Source organism: Petromyzon marinus, chromosome 9 (assembly GCF_048934315.1).
Source record: "Petromyzon marinus isolate PM22_M1 ecotype Great Lakes invasive population chromosome 9, UKy_Petmar_22M1.pri1.0, whole genome shotgun sequence".
Classification (NCBI taxonomy): domain Eukaryota; kingdom Metazoa; phylum Chordata; class Hyperoartia; order Petromyzontiformes; family Petromyzontidae; genus Petromyzon; species Petromyzon marinus.
The window spans coordinates 5,134,356-5,154,839 of record NC_133675.1 but is presented as its reverse complement, the minus strand read 5'-3'; the positions used below and the strand labels follow the sequence as shown (position 1 = coordinate 5,154,839).

The following is a 20,484-nucleotide window of genomic DNA, read 5'->3' as shown; positions in this document are numbered from 1 at the left end:
AAAGGCAGTCGGGCGTGGTGCTGGCCACTTACGCTCTTGTGTGCCGTTTCGGCCTAAATAGGTGCTCGCTAACAACACACGCCCCATCCGTTCATAACACCAGACAGTTGTTTTCAGTGTATTTGTTTTTTTGCTGGTGTATTTACATATTTTTACGTAAATACTTTTTCGAGACCGGGCGATAGCAAACCGGCCAATATTTCATTGGAGGTTCTGACAATAACAAAAAATAGTTTAAGCATCGAATTCGCTTTTAATTGATGAGCAATTAGCGTCCACGGATATACGGTTCGATATCTCATTGTGCTCTCGCGTTATCGCTTCTGCTGCCCAAACGCGTCAAGATGTTTCAATTCTAAATTGTGTGCGATGCGTGTAACAATATCGCGACGAGGCACGTAAATCTCTACACAACCCGTGCCATTAACGTTCTCAGACAATCTATATCCATCCATCTCCTACGTCGTGTTCACGTGATATCCAACAGTTGTATTCGTTCATACTGTCACGCATCTGGCGTGTGCGTGCGCGCGCGTGCATTGTGTACGAATATACGGTAATTATTATTTTGTCGGCAGTCACCGAGAATCAAACTCACGCGGTTCGGCTTCGCAGCGCAGTGCGCTAACCACTGCGCCACCGCTCGACTCCGCCTTAAATAAATATTTGGTGCGGCATCTTAAGCATTGGCACCGGGGAGACAAAGGCGGCCGCGAGTGGTGCCGGCTACACCCCCCCCCCCCCGCCTTTTTTCCCGCTTCGGCCTTCATAGATGCTCGCTAATATCACATGACCCAACAGTCTATACGTCGATAGGGCAGTATCTGTGTCTGTACTGTATATAAGTGTGTGTGTTTGTTCGTGCTAATGCGTGCGCATGTGTCTCTCTGTGTGTGCGTCTAACTGCGACGGGTATCCAACTTGAGCAACTGCTTTTCTAAACATCACTGCGTTTACAAAAACAAATTGTGAATCACCACCACCACCATCATCATCATCATTACCATGATAATCGTCACTACCACCACCATCATCATCAATTGCGTATTTACAAAAAGACTCTCCCGCCCAGCCAGTCAGCCCGTTCGACCACCCCGCTCACCGCCTTCCCCGGCCCCTCCGTCCGTGGCTCAGCACTAAATGGGGCTCTGATCAATACGGGCCCGGCACGGCCGTCGCAAATTGTTCGGACAGCAATAAAACCGATTTCCGAAGCGGCGCGTAATTGGGTCGTGATTTGATCCGAGCCGCCTGCACCGAGCGAGCGACGCTCGATTCTCTGCGCGCCTTTGAATCGAGCGTCGCCTTCTCGTGCCCGGGGAACTTACTCGCTCACGGCAGCAGAAACAGCAGCCGCAGTTGCCCGGTGCCTTCTGCGATCCGGACGAAGAGCGCGTGGACTGAACTGCTTACAGGATTAGTCGCAGTACCCCGAGTATGTTTTAAGTTAATAAATATTGCCTTCAGGTGGATTGTTACATGGCAGGATCGGTGAGAGGTGGTGGTGGTGGTCGCGGCGGATTTGGGATGGAAGACTTCACCCAGCAGTGGATTGATCAGGGCTGATGATGATGATGATTATTATTATTATTATTCGTTGCGCTGTTGCCCTTTGACCAGAGCGGTGCTTAACGAACGGAATTGTAACTCGCGCCGAAACCATACGCAAGTCGTTCGTTGTGCGGTTTGGCACGCGAGAGTTTAACACTGCGGGAAAACGAAGAGTTAGCGCACGCACGTGCGTGCGTGTGTGTATGTTTATCGAGGTGCGTACTGAGATGTGTGTGTGTGTCTAACGGGAAAGGGGGGTTGGCGGTGGTGGTGCTGCGCAGGTGCTGTGTGTGGTCTTCACGGTTGTTTCACAGATAACAAAAATAACCAGTCCTTTGCTGAGTTTGTATTTGTACGGAAGCTTTCTGTACTCATGCAACCATCGCACTTATCAATCAAACGCCGGAAACAATCACCATAGGCAGCATGACAATTAATTCACGATCACAATTACAGCGTGCAATTGTAAAATCACATATACAGTACAGGTATATGATAAAATCCATCGAAAGCATATACTCTGGGTACAGTAATTGTTTTGTAATAATGTAGATATATACAGTAGAGTATATGTTGTACAGTCTATATACTGTTATTTGCGTATGAAATACGTATTGTTGGAGAGACGATAACCCAAATCGCACGGGAGTGTAATGTGTATGCACGTTGAACTTCTTTCGCACCGTACGTAGCCAACCGCGCTCATCGTAGGTGCGGACACGGTAGGCGCTTCAATTGCGAGATCGGCTCGCCCGCGAGGGTGAGGGTTGACCGGGCTTTTCAGTCATCTCCGACGACGCGCCCCGACTACTTCTACTGCTGCGTTATGATCCGGGAGCGTTTAACGGGAGAGTCCTTCCCCTTCGCGATCGCCGTTCTCCCGGACCGCGATTGCTCGCACGCGCTGGCCGCTCGGGGCTCAGCCCGGACGGAGCGAGCCGGGCGGGGAACGAGGATTGCGTTCGGGCGCTCCGAACGCCATCGCAGAAGAGCGCCGGCTGCACGCAAAATCAGCGAGCTCCTCTCATCACCAAACGCTCAGAACGTGGAGCGCTGCAACCACCACCACCCCCCAACTCATGCCTGCCTCCCTCCATCCCCCCTCCACCTTGGTCCCACCCCCGGCATCGCCCGGGGGCCGCCCCCTCTGGAAAGCCAGACAAGTGAATCAATGGCCGCTTCTTCCTTTCAAACGTCGTATTCACTCCCGAGCCACTATATATTATGAAGAAAACCCTCCCGTCGGTACTTATAAAGTGGTGAAAAGACTGTCAGGTCACGTGACGTCCCAAGAGGACGGGGGGGGGGGGGTCCGCCACGTGATCTCGGCAAGCGTTCATTAAGTTCAATATTTGCTCCGCGGGGTTTATTTCATTAACAAAAAAAATTCCCTCGCGAATGCGCGAGGAGGTGCGATCCACCAACCGAGAGCGGAGGAGGTGGAATTTTCAGGAGTTTTTAGGGAGTCTGGCGGTCGCCCGCGAGGGAGGAGTGAGCGCCTTTGGTCGAGGGCCGCGCGCGTCCTCGCGATTGTTATCAGCGAGTCCCGAGGATTGTTCAGAAAGTTCCTCTTGGAAGTTATTCTTGAGCTTCCGCGCGCGCGTGCCGGATTTTGCCCAGCGAGCCGTCGGTGTTTTCGTTGTTCGCGAGTCAGCCCCGCACCGTAGATGCGACGTCGAACTCCGACCTTAACAACAACAACAACAACAATAATAAAAAAGCTCTGCTCTTTCTCGATCTGCACAGATTTGCGCCGCGCTCAACGCAAAGGAAGAAGCTCGTGGTTTGTCGGTCGTCTCGTCATTGCGACGACTCTCCCGTTCAATCAGTCCCTCGTTCCTCATCTCGTGCATCGATCGCGTGAAGTTAATATTTAAGCCGAACTGAACCACCGTAAACAGCTTCGGCATTGAAGTCTGTGATGGGCGGCGTACGTGTGATCGGAGTGATCTGACCTTGTGGAGTGGAGGGCGCGGGGGATAAGGGCGGAGGTAAGGGGATGGGGGGTCAGCGGGGGCGAAGGGGGGGGGTACTGTGGGGTGGCGGTGGTATAGAGCGGGGGTGTGGAGCTGAGAGCTGCTGCCGCTGGGGGTCGTGGGTTGGAGGAGCTGCGACGAGGGGGCGAGTGTGTATGTGTGTTAGTGTGTTAGTGTGTATGTGTGTATGTGTGTTAGTGTGTTAGTGTGTGTGGGGGGGGGGGGGGGGGTCGAAGTCGCGTGGCCTCGGGCAGAGAAGATATACTGTCGGTTATTACGATGATTAAGTGAAATGTTCTCCTCCTGGAACCTTCCCACGGCGCGTTGACACCGCGAGCGCGCGCGCGCCGCATTCACGGTGTCAGACGAGCGGCGACGGCTGCGAGGAGGTCCGGAATTGATGTCCGCACCTAATGATATGCCGCGACTCGGGATTTTAAAACAAAAATAAAAGTGAGCCGTCACCGCATTTTATCGAAGCGGTTGGCTACGTACGGCGCTAAAGAAGTTCTACATACATGCACACAAGCGGGCGCCTAAGGAAGCGCGTTCAGCGCTCCGAGCGTTTTGCGCAATTAATTTAGCACGTGTTACACAGTGAGTTTAGATTTGAACGTCGATTGGTTCATTTGGTTTTACATTTGCGATGACGACAAGTCGCTGTGAACGTTCCGAGAGGAAATTAATAAAAATACATCGCGTCGAATTTAAAATACTACTTGGCGAAATTTGACACCCTCTCCGATGCGTTCGGCACGATGTTCGACGTTTCGCTCCACGTGCCACACCCTGCGCAGTGATTGTATCCTCAATTGATTTCACGTTGTACGTACAACTTCCCCAGGAACAGCTGACGTCGGGGTCCGGGCGGGCCCGGAAGGTTTTTTTCCCAAAGAAATCAAAATAACGAGACAACAACACGAGGCATCGCGAAACCAAACCAACTGTGCCAAAGTTTCCGTTCCTCTTCTTTTTTTAAATTATAATATTTTATTCGGATCACGAACACGCGGCAATTACCTTAGTTATTTCCATTAAACACGCGACACTGACAAACACACACGAACACGACGGCGCCAGTGAGTCCACGAGTTCTTGCACGGAAAAGCGAGCGGCGCAGGGCCGGGGTGGGGGGTAGGGGTGAAGGTGGAACAGTTGTGGGGGAGGTGGGGCGGGGTGCAGGTGGGAGAGGAAATTGAAGTTTCGGGTGGCCGGATGGGGAGCGGCGAGGTGGGGTGGGCGTCACGTTTTGTGAGTAGCCGTTAAGTGTAGCGGCGGGTGGACCGAGGAGGTGGACCGAGGAGGTGGAGGAGGAGGAGGAGGAGGTGGTGGTGCCGTCGAACGAGCCATGCAAAAAAACACCCAAAGAGGATGTAAGACGCGGGGCATCAGCTACCACCACTGGCCCGCCCGCCCGCCCACCCGAACAAAATAACAAAAAATAAAATACCCTTACTCTATTTTACTCTTGAATTTCCGAGCGGGATTTGAGCTGCTACGAACACGGAGTCTACACCGAATAGAGAGAGAGAGAGGCCTATGGACAGCACGGGACTGACAACACATTCAGAAACAACGTTCACGAACGGGGGGAGGTAAGGGGCTGCGGAGTGTGAAGAACGCCGAGACGGCGATAAGAGTCCGAGTCGAGTCGCGGTCCGGGAACTCGCCGGAGTCACCATCGAGGTTCGATGGTCAATAATCATCATCATCATTATTGTCGTTCCCACCACCATCATCATCGCCGTTGTCACCAATGATCGCGTCTAGACGAGAGACTAGGCTGCCCCGTCCGTGCGCTCCCATCCCTTGTGTTGATTTCTCGGTTAGTTCTTTTGTAGCGGCAGAATAACAAGTCGTCCAGAGGACCGTATTTGATCCATCCGTCTCTTCTACTCAACGTCCAACTTTGGAGTTCCTTCCCATAACAAACAAACAAACAAACAAAAAACCCCGTCGGATTTTTCAGGACGAGAAGAAGAACCAAAAGCACCCAACCTCGTCAATCGCTAATAAGTCAGTGCTGTGCATCTCAGTGCTGTGTAGTACATATACATACATATATACGCGATGCCGCTCTTCAATATATTATACATTAGCAGTGTTTATTAAATACACTCAAGCGCTATGTACATTCACGCTGCGTGGGCAACGGGACGGGGGTCGAGAGGGGAGGATGCCGCCTATCAAAAAATCCCAACTCCACAAAGTCATCTCCCTGCATCACTTAAGCAGCACCCCCCCCACCCTCCTCTCCTCTCCCGCACCCACCCACCAAAATACTCGCGTATCATTCTGCGTAGGTATATATAATCATCATCATCATCATAATCGTAGTAATCGCTGATGAGTCTTTAGTTTTCGTTTGTCTCTTCATAACTTAGCGCTATATATATAGATACAAAAAAAACAATATATACACATTTTCGTCCGACCACGTGGACATCAACACGTCGTGTGCATGTCCATCGTTGCTCTCGTTGCCAAGCGAAGGTACCACGCATTTAGCCAATAATTCCCTACACCCCGAAGTGATGGGGGGGGGGGGAGTCTTCACATCGCGTGGGGTCTCTGGGGATGGGGGGCACCAGAGGGGAGGGAGGGTGCAAGATTGGTCCTCTCTCCCTCCAACAAATCCATCCACCCATCTCCCCCAACCACCCCCCCAGTCATCTCTCTCCCTCTTCATGGCCGCTCGTGGTCTGGGCTACCCAGATGATGTTGCTGCTGCTGCTGTTGTTGTTGTTGGAGACCGACGGCCAAGCCCGGTTTGTGCTTCTTGAGCAGCTGGCTGATCTTCTCGTCGTCCGAGTTGGGGTCGAGCGGCTTGTTGTACTCGTCATCGTCCTCCTCCTCGTCGTTCTCCGACGTCTCCTTGAGACGCTCCGTCTCAGAGTCCTGCTTCTTCTTGGCGGTGGCCATCTCGGCCGCGTGCTTCTTCCGCCACTTGGTGCGACGGTTCTGGAACCAGACCTGCGAGACGGGGGGGGGCGGAGGGTGGGGGTGGGGGGGTGGGAGAGAACGCGAGAGTTAAGGAGGGGAGTGAGAGGAGTGAGTCGTCGGAGAGAGAAAGATAAGTGAGCCATTGAAGAGAGAGATAAGTGAGCCATTGAAGAGAAAGAGAGATAAGTGAGTCGTCGGAGAGAGAGATAAGTGAGCCATTGAAGAGAAAGAGAAATAAGTGAGCCATCGGAGAGAGAGAGAAGAGATAAGTGAGTCGTTGAAGAGAAAGATAAATAAGTGAGCCATTGAAGAGATAGAGAGATAAGTGAGTCATTGAAGATAGAGAGATACGTGAGTCATTGAAGAGAGAGAGATAAGTGAGCCATTGAAGATAGAGAGAGATAAGTGAGTCATTGAAGATAAAGATAGATAAGTGAGCCATTGAAGATAAAGAGAGATAAGTGAGTCATTGAAGAGAACGAGAGATAAGTGAGCCATTGAAGATAGAGAGAGATAAGTGAGCCATTGAAGATAAATAGAGATAAGTGAGTCATTGAAGAGAAAGAGAGATAAGTGAGCCATTGAAGAGAGAGGAGATAAGTGAGTCATTGAAGAGAAAGAGATAAGTGAGTCATTGAAGAGAGAGATAAGTGAGCCATTGAAGATAGAGAGATAAGTGAGTCATTGAAGAGAGAGAGATAGGTGAGCCATTGAAGAGAAAGAGAAATAAGTGAGTCATTGAAGAGATAGACAGATAAGTGAGCCATTGAAGATAAAGAGAGATAAATGAGTCATTGAAGAGAAAGAGAGATAAGTGAGCCATTGAAGAGAGAGAGATAAGTGAGTCATTGAAGAGAAAGAGATAAGTGAGTCATTGAAGAGAGAGAGATAAGTGAGCCATTTAAGATAGAGAGATACGTGAGTCATTGAAGAAAGAGAGAGATAAGTGAGCCATTGAAGAGAAAGAGAGATAAGTGCGCCATTGAAGAGAGAAAGAGAGAGATAAGTGAGCCGTTGAAGAGAAAGAGAGATAAATGAGTCATTGAAGAGAGAGATAAGTGAGTCGTTGAAGATAGAGAGAGATAAGTGAGTCACTGAAGAGAAAGAGAGATAAGTGAGTCATTGAAGATAGAGAGAGATAAGTTAGCCATTGAAGATAGAGAGAGATAAGTGAGCCATTGAAGATAGAGAGAGATAAGTGAGTCATTGAAGATAGAGAGAGATAAGTGAGCCATTGAAGAGAGAGAGATAAGTGAGTCGTTGAAGAGAAAGAGAGATAAGTGAGCCATTGAAGAGAGAGAGATAAGTGAGTCATTGAAGAGAAAGAGAGATAAGTGAGCCATTGAAGATAGAGAGAGATTAGTGAGTCGTTGAAGATAGAGAGAGATAAGTGAGTCGTCGCAGAGAGAAATAAGTGAGCCGTCAGAGAGAGAGGGAAGTGAGCGAGACGCAATCGACGCTGAAATGCGTAAAATCCGCAGGCATCACGTCAAGCTGTCAAGTGACATTAACGTCAGTTGGCAAAACGACTCGATAAATAAGCGTTATCATCAGCCATGATCAATCCACCGCTGGATGAAGGCCTCCCGCCCCGCTCCCCTCCCCCCCGCAAGCCGTCATCATCTCTCACAGTCCTCGTGCGATGTAACAATCCACGTGGGGAGCTATCTGCCGCAAGAACCGATTTCACTGCTTGGACCCTGGCTCTCAACGTAATGAAATGCGCGTATTAGTGTACAGTCTATCGCCGCGCAGTACTGGCAAGACGCAAGGACTGCTTTGGAATGAGCAAACTTCGTATCAGTTTCGACTTTTCCGAGTCTCATCAGCAGAATCGTGCCTGTTAAATCCCACTTTATTGACAGATGTGCTGAGCAAAAGGCTATCGGGTCTATACGACCGCGCATAATGAGTTTGGTTTTAAGGATGATGAAACACGCAATTTTATATATATATTTTTTTCTCGAAACATACACACACGTTACAAAGACACCCAATAAAATATTCAAACGTAAATTTAAATTCCCAAGTGACTGCGATATCAGTATCAGATGATCAGAGGGGAAATGCAGTTGTATTCAATTAATGTCATCTACTAGACTAGCGCGTCGGATTCACACGTACACGCATATAATCGCGCCACTGCTGGATGAGGGCCTCCCCACGTAATACATTCGTAAATAACAGTGTAGTATTACAATAAAATATATATGCATACTATTCTACGATTCGGGTAATGACCCTTCTTAATATAGCGTGCAAGTACAAATGCGTCGTAGGGGTTATTTGATCACACTGCATGGTGGTAGAAATTCTCCCAAAAATTTTCGCAAAACAAACAATCCAGCCTCACAAAAAGCAGGGTTTTCAATTAGACCCGGGACACGCTGGCCATGAGATTCAGCTTACTCCGTGCCGTCAGAGTAATTATTACGACTTGGGCCTGCGCTAAATATGAATTTGGAATGAATGGTCCGCAAACAAAATGCGTTATTTTTTTTTAAATGCATTTATAAATATGATCGCACGTTAACAAATTGGCGAATATACGAGCCACATTGTTTGTATTAAATGACCCTAATTCCCCGGTGGGTAGTGGAGTGTGCAGTTTGTAACCCCGGAGGACAAAGATGTATTCATTACTTAAATCCATGTACGCCCCATGCACACACACATGCACCCACACAAATATAACACTGATATATAGTCACACACTAATTATGGGCTGGGGGATGGGTACCGAACAAAAAACATTAAAGAAAATAATTACTGCAATTCAATACGATTTATACGCCGCGGAAATTAACTGCTAATTTTGCAAAAATCATGGACGGCCTCGAGTTATGGCATTCTGCACAGCGCCACGTGCGTTATTACCACGGGTGTGGCGTTTCGCGCAAGAACAGCGGGTTATTAACACTCGACTCCGATAAAGCACAGCGTTTAAGTTTCTCTTGCGTGCATAACAAGGCGTGTTAGAGCAAACGGTGATCATTCGAGCACGGGTTGTGCGTCCCCATACATCACAACGATCACGTGAATTGCAAAGGGGTTTGGCGCAACTGCATTGTTGAACGCCGCAACGTGAGTTCGATTCGCAGCGACGGCTAACGGTCAGCGGTCGAGTCATATCCGACTGACCGGTCATTAACCCTCATGGCTAATGTGTACTGGACCAGCGTGGTGAAGTATAGTCAATTGACTCCCCCATAACCGACACGACGTGCGTGGGAAGGCCGTCATCTAGCAGTGGATTGACCAGGAGGGTGTCATTTTGAATCGGTGTCAATTACGCGCGGTTCCACGTAAAGCATCGTGCGACATCCATCTGCATCCTCGCTGTGCTGTGTAACCTGTCTGGGTGAACGTACAAGACATCCCTCGATCTCCAAGTCTCCACACTGCCGTATATACACCTCTCGTCCATGCACTCTCCTACTCATCATCATCATCATCACTACCACCACAACCATCTCTACCGCCTACCTGCACTGCCACGTTGCCCCCCCCCCCCCACTCCCTCCGTCTCTCTCACCTTAACCTGACTCTCCGTCATTCCCAGCGAGTAGGCGAGTCTGGCGCGCTCGGGACCCGCCAGGTACTTGGTCTGCTCGAAGGTCTTCTCCAGCGCGAAGATCTGCTGGCCCGAGAAGGTCGGCCTCGTGTGCTTTCGCTTCCCATCCTTGTCAAGAACCACTGCGCCGGACGCTGCACGCACACGCACGAGAACACAAACGCAAGGGGAGGGGAGTGGGGGGGGGGGAGGATGGGGAGGTTGAGGGATCGAGGATGTCGGGGAGGAGGAGGAGGAAGAGGAGAAGGAAGGGAGACGGGGAGCGCGCCGATTTGCGTTAGGCTGAGAAACCGTCACTCCGCGTCTCGCATCTCCAAATATTCCCCACGACATTTGCACGGACTTCGTGGCTCGGGGCCGCTGCGTTTGAGTCGGTTTGGTGGCCGGTCACACCGTGGGCATTGTGGGTCTATCCACAGGAGCAGCGATTCCGATGAGGGTGCTCTTGGCGTTATCCTAAGACGGCTGTTCTACCTAATAACACCACGTGCATGGCACGCGTTACGTACGCTGTGGTGACGCGTGTGTTCGTGGCCGTATAAAATAAATGGCCAGCGCACTGCACTACGAACCCGCCCACCCCGAGTTCGATTCCTGCTCACGACCAACGTAACAGTGGCAAATATTTGCACGGGTCTTGAGCCTCGCCTATGTTGACTCAGCCGTAAAATGAGTGCCCGATGCGGCGTGTAGGCGTCGGCACTCGGGGAGACAAAGGCGACCGGGCGTCGCGTTGGCCACCCGCCCCCTGCGTGTGCCACAGTGCCGGCCTTCATAGGTGCTCGCTAACAGCACTTGCCGCAAAAGTCTGTTAAGGCTACGCGGGGGATCTTTGTATAAATGCACGTGGGGAGCGACAGTGTAGTGCTCAGCGCACTACGCAACGAACCCGACCACCCGCGTTCCATTCCCACTCACGACCAATAACAAACGGCGGCGAATATTTGTTGGGTGGACGTCTCGTGGGTCGACTCAGCCTTAAACGAGTGCATGAAGCGGCGTGTAAACATCATTGGGGAGAGAGAACGATGGCTGGGCGCGGTCTCGGCCCCCACTATCCCCCTCGTGCGCGGTTACAGCCTTAATAGGTGCTCGCTAACTGCACTTGCCGTAACAGCCTGTTAAAGGCTACGTGGGGGAATACTCTGTATAAATCCATATAAATGTACGGCAATGTGTGTAGGAGCGAGCTCATGTTATGTTTTAGTGTTATTCTCATGCTGTGTGTGTGTGCGTCTATATATGTGTGTGTCTATGTGTGTGTGTGTCTATGTGTGTGTGTCTATATGTGTGTGTGTCTATATGTGTGTGTGTCTATGTGTGTGTGTGTCTATACGTGTGTGTCTATGTGTGTGCGTATCTATATGTGTGTGTCTATGTGTGTGTGTGTATATGTGTGTGTGTGTTTATATGTTTGTGTTTATATGTTTGTGTGTCTATGTGTGTGTGTGTCTATATGTGTGTGTGTCTATATGTGTGTGTGTCTATGTGTGTGTGTGTCTATACGTGTGTGTCTATGTGTGTGCGTATCTATATGTGTGTGTCTATGTGTGTGTGTGTATATGTGTGTGTGTGTTTATATGTTTGTGTTTATATGTTTGTGTGTCTATGTGTGTGTGTGTCTATGTGTGTGTGTGTCTATGTGTGTGTGTCTATGTGTGTGTGTCTATATGTGTGTGTGTCTATATGTTTGTGTGTTTATATGTTTGTGTGTCAATGTGTGTGTGGGGAGCGGTGGTGTAGCGGTTAGCGCGCTGCGTTACGAACCTGGCGACTCGAGTTCTATTCCCGCTCACGGCCAAAATCAGTGACGATTATCTGAACCGGTCCTGGGCCTCCCCTAGGTCGACTCAGCCTCAAATGAGTATCTGGTGTGGTATGTAAACATCGCCACTGGGGAGACAAAGGCGGCCAGGCGTGGTGCTGGCAACCCAGCCCTCGTGTGCCGTTATGGCCTTCATAGGTGCTCGCTAACAGCACTTGCCCCAACAGTCTGTTACAGGCTATACGGGGGATCTTTGTGTCTATCTGTGTGTGTGTCTATGTGTACATTCTGAAAATAAAGTGCATAAGCATCCTCACGTAATTTTATGCTGACAGTTATCACCTTGCGTGTATGCTTGCACGTGAGTTTTGGTGTGTAAATAATAACCCTGTGTCTCTGAGTGGCTTCAAACACGTAAAGATTATCATGCTATGTATGTGTGAAAGTATGCGTATATATGTGTGTGTGAACAGCACCTGCTCTAAGACTAAACGGATGGTATTTGTCTTTGTATGCATAAATGTATACGTAGTTCTTTGAAGCGGCGTCGATCATACTATTAAAATTTAAAGGTTACATCTGTACGTGTGTGTGTATGTATGTATATACGTGTGTATGTATTTACATTTTGTGTTTGTGTGTATGTATCTACGTAGTGTCTTCCAGGTAGTATAGGATACCTATTGTATTGCGCGCGCGCGCGTGTGTATGTGTGTATACGTGTATGTGTGTGTGTATGTGTGTTTAAGTGTGTGTGTGTGTAAGTGTGTATGTAATGACGGATACACGATTCTCACCGCACGGGTCTCCGTGTAAAATGTTTTCCTCAAAACAAGAAAAGGGGACGGGCAACAATTTCAAATGGCAACTATTACGCAAATGTAGAATGTGATTACATCGTTATGGTGATTGGAGCTCGTCGGAAATTGACACGAGGACTGACACCACCTCTCGCTCGCTTGCCTCGTGCTGTGAGCGTTTAACCCCGAGCCGCAGTCTGAACGGACCGCCCGCGGCTATCGGGCCATCTACACGCGCTTACACGTACGTTCTAACACCTCCTCTGTCAAATATTAAACGTGTTTTCCTTCAAGATAATCTGCAATCCCATTACTCTAACGGGTCAACTGGGAATTTGCTATCGTACTTGCAATTGAAACGCGTGGTCTTGTTCAAATAAATATATTTGCGTGTATACGCGTGCGTTGAACATGCGATGCCATTATTTAACATGGTTGGCTAATTATTGCATCTATGGCTTTAACAAAAAGAAAACCACAAAAGCCACCTTCGTGAGAATACATTTAAATGTACAAATGCCAAATCTACAAGTGTGAATTACAACAGCGAGCGAGCTTCATTACTAATATATATCTCAAAAAGGTGTAAAACAATCAAATTATAACGAGGGATTATTAATTCATTCACCCACAATATGTTAAAGGTCGAGTTTGAGTGCGAGGTAAATTCTGTGGGTGTCAAGCGGTGATGTCTCTCGGACGAGTGGAGCTGTGTCGTCATTGCAATCCACCTGCCGACGGCGTTCTGCGAATATCCCAAATATGTACTTCTGGCAATGTTCAAATATGTCCTTAGAAGAAAAGAAAAAAAAAACTTCCGTGGAAACAAAAACGAATACATTTTAAAACAAAACTATCCACACAAACTCGAGATTTCAAATTGTGACGTTCAGAATGTGTTCTGCATTAAGCTACGTCGCCGCCGCTACAGGAGACTGTCTCTTTACGCGGACAAAACTAGAATGTAAATAAAAAAAATACAACGACAGCGAAACCAGTCGTCGATTAAAAACGACAAATTTCGTGAACTTATTTGCGCGACCAACACTGGACGGGAAGCGACAGTCGTCATGGTTATTTTATAGCGACGACGATTTCTTAGGCACGGTATACGCGCGCGTGTAGTCGAAACTTACATTTGTACGAGTTCATTAAATTGTCGTATTGATTCGATGTTTCATTTGAAATCGCTCCAAGTGAATGCCGCGTGCTTGTATATTCGTGAAACCGACAATGATTGACTCGCGTCTTTACTTATTATTAACTGCGTATTTGTCAGCAGAAACTTGCATGCCAAGAACGCGTCCCACGCTCATTTCACGTGCTATTTCTGCTCGCGTTTAATTGCTCGTGAACACGTTCAATCCGCCGCGTATTAAAGTCGCCGTGAAACTTAAAGAGCAAAACCCGAGCAAAAGCCAGAGCCTTGTAGAGTTGACAATCTAAACTCGGGCGCTAATTGCACCGACAGCACGACAGCACTCGCAACGCGCGGCTCACGGCCGCACGCAAGTCATCTCCTCGCCCCAAGACTCGGACGGACAATTCTCCTTCCGTGCTTGCGCTCCGCTCAATTGTCACGCGCAAACCTCACACGTGAACAACGGCGCGCATCACGACCCCCCTGCCTGCACCGCTGGGCGTTACAACGAGACGTCAACGACAAAAAAAAAAACGCCAAACGAGAGCACCGCTTGCGCATCGCGACCAACACCGCCGTGTGATCACGCGCGCCTCGCTCGGACCCGAGCTCACTCACTCGGGGAGCAGCCGAGGCGCGCGTCTCTCCACGGCGACGTCTGCATGAGTCCCGGCCAGAAGATGGGCGGGCGGCCCGGCAGCTCGGCCAGTGGCTTCGGGTAACGGCCGGCGGCGGCGTGAGCGGCCGCGGCTGCGTGAGCGGCCGCCGCGGCGCCGTGGCCGAAGTAGACGCCCGCCGAGGCGGCCCCCGGGTTAGCCCCGATGCCCCCGAGGCCCCTGGTGAGCCCGGCCGACAGCAGCCCCGGCCCCACGCCGCCGGCGCAATGCATCGAGGGCCGCCCCAGGATGTCGTTGATGCCGTGCGGTGTCGCGGCCGCTGCGGCGGCTGCAGCCGCGGCCAGCTGCGAGCTGAGTCCGGTGAGTCCCGCGGCCGAGTGAGTCTTGAAGCCGGCCGAGTGCGAGTTCTGCATCGCGTACTGGTACAGGGGCGCCTTCATCTCGGTCATGCTGTGCAGGGCTGCCAGAGGAGGGCTGCTGAGGACGAAAGCGCTCTGCCGGTTCGTAGCATCCATATGCCCGACGGCTAACATTACAGCCGGTCCGTGCGGAGCGGTCGACGACGAGCACTGGCACTCGGCAGCAGGGACGAGAGGAGGACAGCGAGCGAGAGAGAGAGAGTGGGAGAGAGGGAGAGCGAGCGGGAGAGCGAGCGGGAGCGGAGGGGGGCAGACAGAAAAGTGCTCTTTTACAAAGTGAGTGAGAGAGAGAGAGCTCCAAACGAGAGGCGAGACGAGAGGGGAAGAAGGGGTTGGAGGTGGGGAGGGGTGTGTACGGGGAGGGGGTGGGAGGGCGAGAGAGGCGGACAGAGATGTTGTAGAGAGAGAGAGAGACGCGGAGAGAGTTAGGCAGAGAGATGGAGGCGCTCGGGAGGACGCGGGGCCCCGTTGCAGTGGGGTTCGCGCGGAGTGCGGCGTGCCGGGCACTGCGTTGTTTTTGTTGTTCGCGGCGGTAGCAGCAGCGGCGGCAGCAGCCTCGAGGCGACGCGCGTTAAGTTTGAGTGCGAGAGGCCGCCTTGTTTGAGATGCGAGCCCGTGATAAAGGCGGCTGGAGCCCGCCGAGACCGCCTCCCATTGGCCGACGCTGCCGATGGAGTATCCCTTCCTCACCCCTTCCTCCTTTCTCCGCCTCCCTCCTCGACTACCCCCCCCCCTATCCTCTGCCCCCCCCCCTCCAGCCCCCGCCCCCCGCCCGACTCGCCTCCACCGCTGTGTGTGTTCAGTTGATGCCTCGATGCGCATTTGCATGCTCGAAGGCCGCCCGGACAACACGAGGGGTTCGTGGCACCACCCTGCATTGTAGCCGGCTGTAAGTTGTCGAGCAGCGAAGTGCTGCTGCTGCTGCTACTGCCGATGATGTCCAGAGAAGCCGAAGCCGCGTCAGGGTGGGCCTTGTTTGGTACGAACAAGTGATGCTGGAAACAACGTTGGCTCGGGAAAAAGTCAAATAATATTCGACGGGTCTGGGCAGTTTTGATTCTGAATATTGTGATGTAACGCATCGTAAAGGAACTGGCCAAACTGAACCCGAGCAAGATCCTCCTGGGCAGGAGGGGTATTGAGCCTCGCCTATGAATTACTGTTTAAAAAAAAAAAACGTCATTATGAACGTGCCATCAGGATCTCGATGGAAGCGGCGATTTATCGAATTTTAGTATCCCCTGTGATATTGTACGCCACGATACAGAATCGCGTGTGTAGACACTTTGCACATCCTGCATGTATACAGAGATCTCGTCATTGAAGTAGAGCACAAATGTATTACTAGTTGCCACTGCCCATGGTTATATACGTGAGTATGCATTTATCTGTAGGTATATGTATACGTGTGCACTGCAGGTCAACGCGTGTCTATGTACGTGAATGTATGCGGGTGGTAGTGTCGCGATTAGCGCACTGCGCTAAGAACCCGGCTACCCGAATTCGATGTCAGCTCACGGACAATAGTGATGGTTATCTGAACCAGTCCTGGGCTCTCCGTAGGTCGATTCATACTCAAATGGGTACCTAGTGCTGCATGTATGAAACACCAGCCCTGGGGAGACAAAGGTGACCAAGTGGTTTATTAACAGGCGCTCACTAACAGCACTTGCCCCAACAGTCTGTAAAAAGCCTGTATGGGGGGTGTTTGCATTTGCTGGTATGTGAATATATATTATTGTGTGCCACGTGCATGTGTCCATATGCATATACTAACGTGAATGCAGTAATGCGAACACACCTGTGATAAACTTTGCAATTATTTGCTGGGTTTACACGTGAATTGCTGAGCACATATCCCGCCTGCCCGTGATATATCTGCATTGTGCCAACTGTTTCTGCAATTCTTGGACGTTTTGAAGTTTGTTTTGTTCGTATAAACGTTCCCTATTGGCTTACTCTATAAACGCCACAGATATATGTATGTATAAGGGCGTCTTTGTAGATATATACTTATGATGTAGATATTTGAACCGGGAAACCTGAGTTTGATTCCAGGCTACGGTTAGCGTCGGTGGCGAGTAATGTCTGAATCAGTCTCGGGCTCACCGACCCTCTCCCCATCACTGACCAGGTGCGGTTACACCCCCCCCCTCCTCCTCCTCCCATGAGCGACAGCGCGTGGGAAGCCTTCATCCAGCAGTGAACTGGCACAGAGGTGACAATCACGATTGCAATTGCGTAGGCAACACCAGTATACATATATAACGCGTAGGTCGTACGTGTATTTGTTTGGAATGTTTTTTTTTTTTTTCCCGGAGTCCGTACTGCAGCCGTGCGCTTGCTGCGAGTGTTGGGTAAACTAGAACATCAAGGACAAGCGTGCGTGCCACGCTAGAATGTCATGAAATTTAGATGCAACACAATTGCCTCCGCCCTAAACTAAACTGTTTTTATGTTTACCAGGTAAGGCTCAACGAGATCTGTAGCTATGTTTTTGAGAAGCGACCTGGCCACAAATGATATATCAACGAAGTGGCTTGTCACGTGTAAATTGATAGCAGCCAAATGATCTAAATGAGTGTTTCTAAATGTGGAGGGAAAACCCGGTGGACCCAGATAAAAAAAAAATCCACACGACCACGGGCAGAAGATGCAAACTCCAAATATACAGCAGCAGGCGTCAGGGTCGGGATTGAACCCGAGAACTCCTGTACACCAGGCGAGGTAGTGAACATCTCGTCGCCCTGGCACCCACACGCGACCATCTGCCCTAAGAGAACCACGGTGACTCTAGCCATGTAAACGCAATATGATTGGACAGCCTTCTGCCAACGCACCCCTGGATGAAGGACTCCCCCACACACTGCTGTCGATTATGGGGGTTGTTTGACCATACTTCACCACGCTGGCAAAGTGCGGGTTGGTGAATGAGGGATGCTGGTGGAGGTGGGGAGCTGGAAAGCGGCTGGAATCGAACACAGGTGGCCGAAATGCAAAGCGCAGTCCGCTAACCACCGAGCCATCGCTCGCCCCTTTTGATTTGAAGCGCGCGGCCAATAAATCCGTAGGTCAACAAGTGTCTGCATACGATGTATATTATTATTGTTTACTTATATATTAACCAATTGAACGGTCGTACGAGATGCAATTCGTCTTCAATGCGCCTATAGTTTTACAGTAAGAGTCTCGCATAATAATAATAATCATGATGATAAACCTTTGCACAATGACGCAATACCGAGCTTGTAATCCACGTATGGCCTATCCGGGATCACACTCATGCGTTTCAAATAAACTCGGCTGACAGAGGCAATACACTGTTGCGACTTAATACACACACACACACACTTGTGTACACACGTGCATACACACATACCCATACTAACACGCACACATACGCGCGCACAGACGAAGGCAAAAACAATCCCCAGTATTGCCTTTAAAAGACTGTTGGGGCAAGTGCCGTTAGTGGGCACACTCGCAAACAGGTGCGCGCACGTATAAACATACACACAAAGATACGCGTATACGTGCGAACAACCACGCACACTCACAGCAATACAAACATAAGCGTACACGCAAATACACATATCCCCCGTATAGTCTCAACAGACGTTTGAGGCAAGTACTGTTAGGGAGCACCTATTAAGGTCGGCACGACACACAACCCCCACCGCAAATGTAAAAAAGCGCACAAAGGCACACGTGCATACAGAGACATATACACACACGTACATGCAAAAGGACAATCACACACACAAACAGCGGTATCTGCTGGGCTGCAGTACGCAGAGGGTAAAGTCAAGAGGTTTAAGTCCAATTCAATCGCAGCGCTTAGCGATACGGGGGAAGCTCACAGCTTCCCCGGGGTCGTACACGCAGCTCCCGAGGGAGGATGGGGGGGGGTACAGGATACGGGGGTACACAGGGAGCCTAGGTGGGGTCCGGTGGGAGAGATCATAGAAGGGGTAGAGATGCAGGGAGTGAGTGGAGAGACGTAGAAATATATCGCTTGTCAAACCTGCCAGATGTTTGGTGCAGGAGTCGAGGGAACGGCAGAGGCATCGGTGTGTGTGTGGGCAATGTCGCTCCATTGATGTAGCGACCGATACATAAACCCGCCTCTCAAGTAGCCTACAGCACCGTGTCCATAACCAATGACTCAACGCGGTTCTTGGTCTCTGCTTGTGTGTTTTTTTTCTTTAAGTTTGGTATCTCCGATTTTTTTGCTGATGTTATTATCGTGTTGTTGTTGTCGTTGTTGATAGATGAGACGCCGTAGATTCGCTCGTTGTTGGTAAATATTTAAAATAATTTCCCCCACCCGCAAAAAAAAAACGCCCGTCAAACGGAGTGCAAAGGATGAGAGTGGTACGATGTGCATGCGATGTGGTACGATGTGCGTGCGATGTGGTACGATGTGCGGGCGACGTGCGTGCGATGTGCGTGCGATGTGGTACGATGTGCGTGCGATGTGCGTGCGATGTGGTACGATGTGCATGCGATGTATGTGCGGTTGCGCGCTAATCTGCGGGGGGGGGGGGGCGGCGGGGGGTGGAATGGTCTGACTCGGCGAGGCGTGAGAGTGTTGCGATGCGCGCGTTGTGCGGGATGCGTGCCGGGTTGGATCGAGTCGCTCCCGACAGAAGCAGCGGCAGCCACCACATTTTGGGGCGCTCTCCGGTCGCTACAGCGTTTTGTTCGCTGCGACATCCGACGTTTCGATCCACGTCCCCGGGAGCGTCTTCTTCTTCTTGGGTCTACGTCGTAGTTTTGCAGCTTAAATTGTTGGCGGTGGTTTTGTCGTTTATGCAGGAAAGGCCGCACTGAGTCTCAAGGCTCATTTTTTGGTGATGGTCATGTATTTTGGATAATTGCTGCAAAAGGCTTTCTTGAGGAGTCGCATATAATTGACGCTTTGAATGGCCATCGTGTTCGAAAGCCGATGTGACATCCTAATGTTTTGTATAACTGCGGGTATAACCCATCACTAGATCACGTATGACCAATGAGGATGATGATGTTGAGTTCATATTAATAATGTTGTTTGGGATGTTTCACAAAGTGGTCATGTACATGTTAATGTTTTTTTTTTACTTTGGACGACTTCATTAAAGCGACACACTGGGTTATTTCAATCATTTTAGCGCTATTCCTCAAATGGATGACGCGTCACCGCCATACAATATGTACGCATAAATAAATATATAAACACATGTACACGTAACTATAAAATAGAACATTGTTAATAACACCGGTAACTGTAAGATTGCTATCTCATTTGTGTCTGCTTATTTATGTATATGTAAACTTACATTTTTCATCGTCAGCAGCAGCCATGATCGATCCACTGCTGGATAAAGCACCCTCCCCTACGATGATGGAAGTAATCCACTTGTGCACTCTTGTGAATAAACTGTAAACATTTAACACGTTGTACAAATGTGTACTGTCGAACGTTTATTACTTTGTTAGCGAAAGCGCACCGTGCCTTGTTTACGATGATTATAAATTGACGAATAGTCAATTCAGAGTGGTGCGTATGTGTGTGCCGTTTATGCACGTTGCGAGTGTGTGTGTGTGCACGTGTTCTCTATCAGGCCGTTGTTAAAGGCCGATAACAACTCCGCTGCCAATCAATGGCTTTTGCTTGAGATAATACTACACGTGTCGGTGTTCGCGTTGTATGCAAGTG

At 50.0% G+C, this 20,484-nt stretch overlaps 1 protein-coding gene across 3 annotated transcripts; it reads right to left on the bottom strand.

The window, feature by feature from the left end:
* Positions 1-1,882: 1,882 nt before the first annotated feature.
* Positions 1,883-20,473, bottom strand: LOC116940658 (homeobox protein Nkx-6.2-like). Of its 3 annotated transcripts, none has more exons than XM_032950776.2 (4): positions 18,811-20,473; positions 14,369-14,936; positions 10,006-10,178; positions 1,883-6,500 (listed from the first exon to the last, which is right to left on the bottom strand). In XM_032950776.2, exons 1-4 carry the CDS (start codon positions 18,901-18,903, stop codon positions 6,213-6,215), a joined length of 1,122 nt encoding a protein of 373 aa, XP_032806667.1. In that variant the 5' UTR covers positions 18,904-20,473; the 3' UTR covers positions 1,883-6,212. The 3 variants fall into 3 exon arrangements, with proteins under 3 accessions (XP_032806667.1, XP_032806668.1, XP_032806669.1); XM_032950777.2 differs by having other exon boundaries at positions 10,006-10,166; positions 18,811-20,466; XM_032950778.2 differs by lacking the exon at positions 18,811-20,473 and having other exon boundaries at positions 14,369-15,492.
* Between the last annotated feature and the right edge of the window lie 11 nt (positions 20,474-20,484).

Coding starts and splice junctions, on each gene's coding strand:
- LOC116940658 (XM_032950776.2), bottom strand. CDS start 18,903: ATGTATCGGTCGCTACATCAATGGAGCGACATTGCCCACACACACACC. Junction 14,937..18,810: donor CTGCACCAAACATCTGGCAG/GTTTGACAAGCG, acceptor GCCGAGTGCCAG/TGCTCGTCGTCGACCGCTCC. Junction 10,179..14,368: donor GCGCCTCGGCTGCTCCCCGA/GTGAGTGAGCTC, acceptor GTGTGCGTGCAG/CGTCCGGCGCAGTGGTTCTT.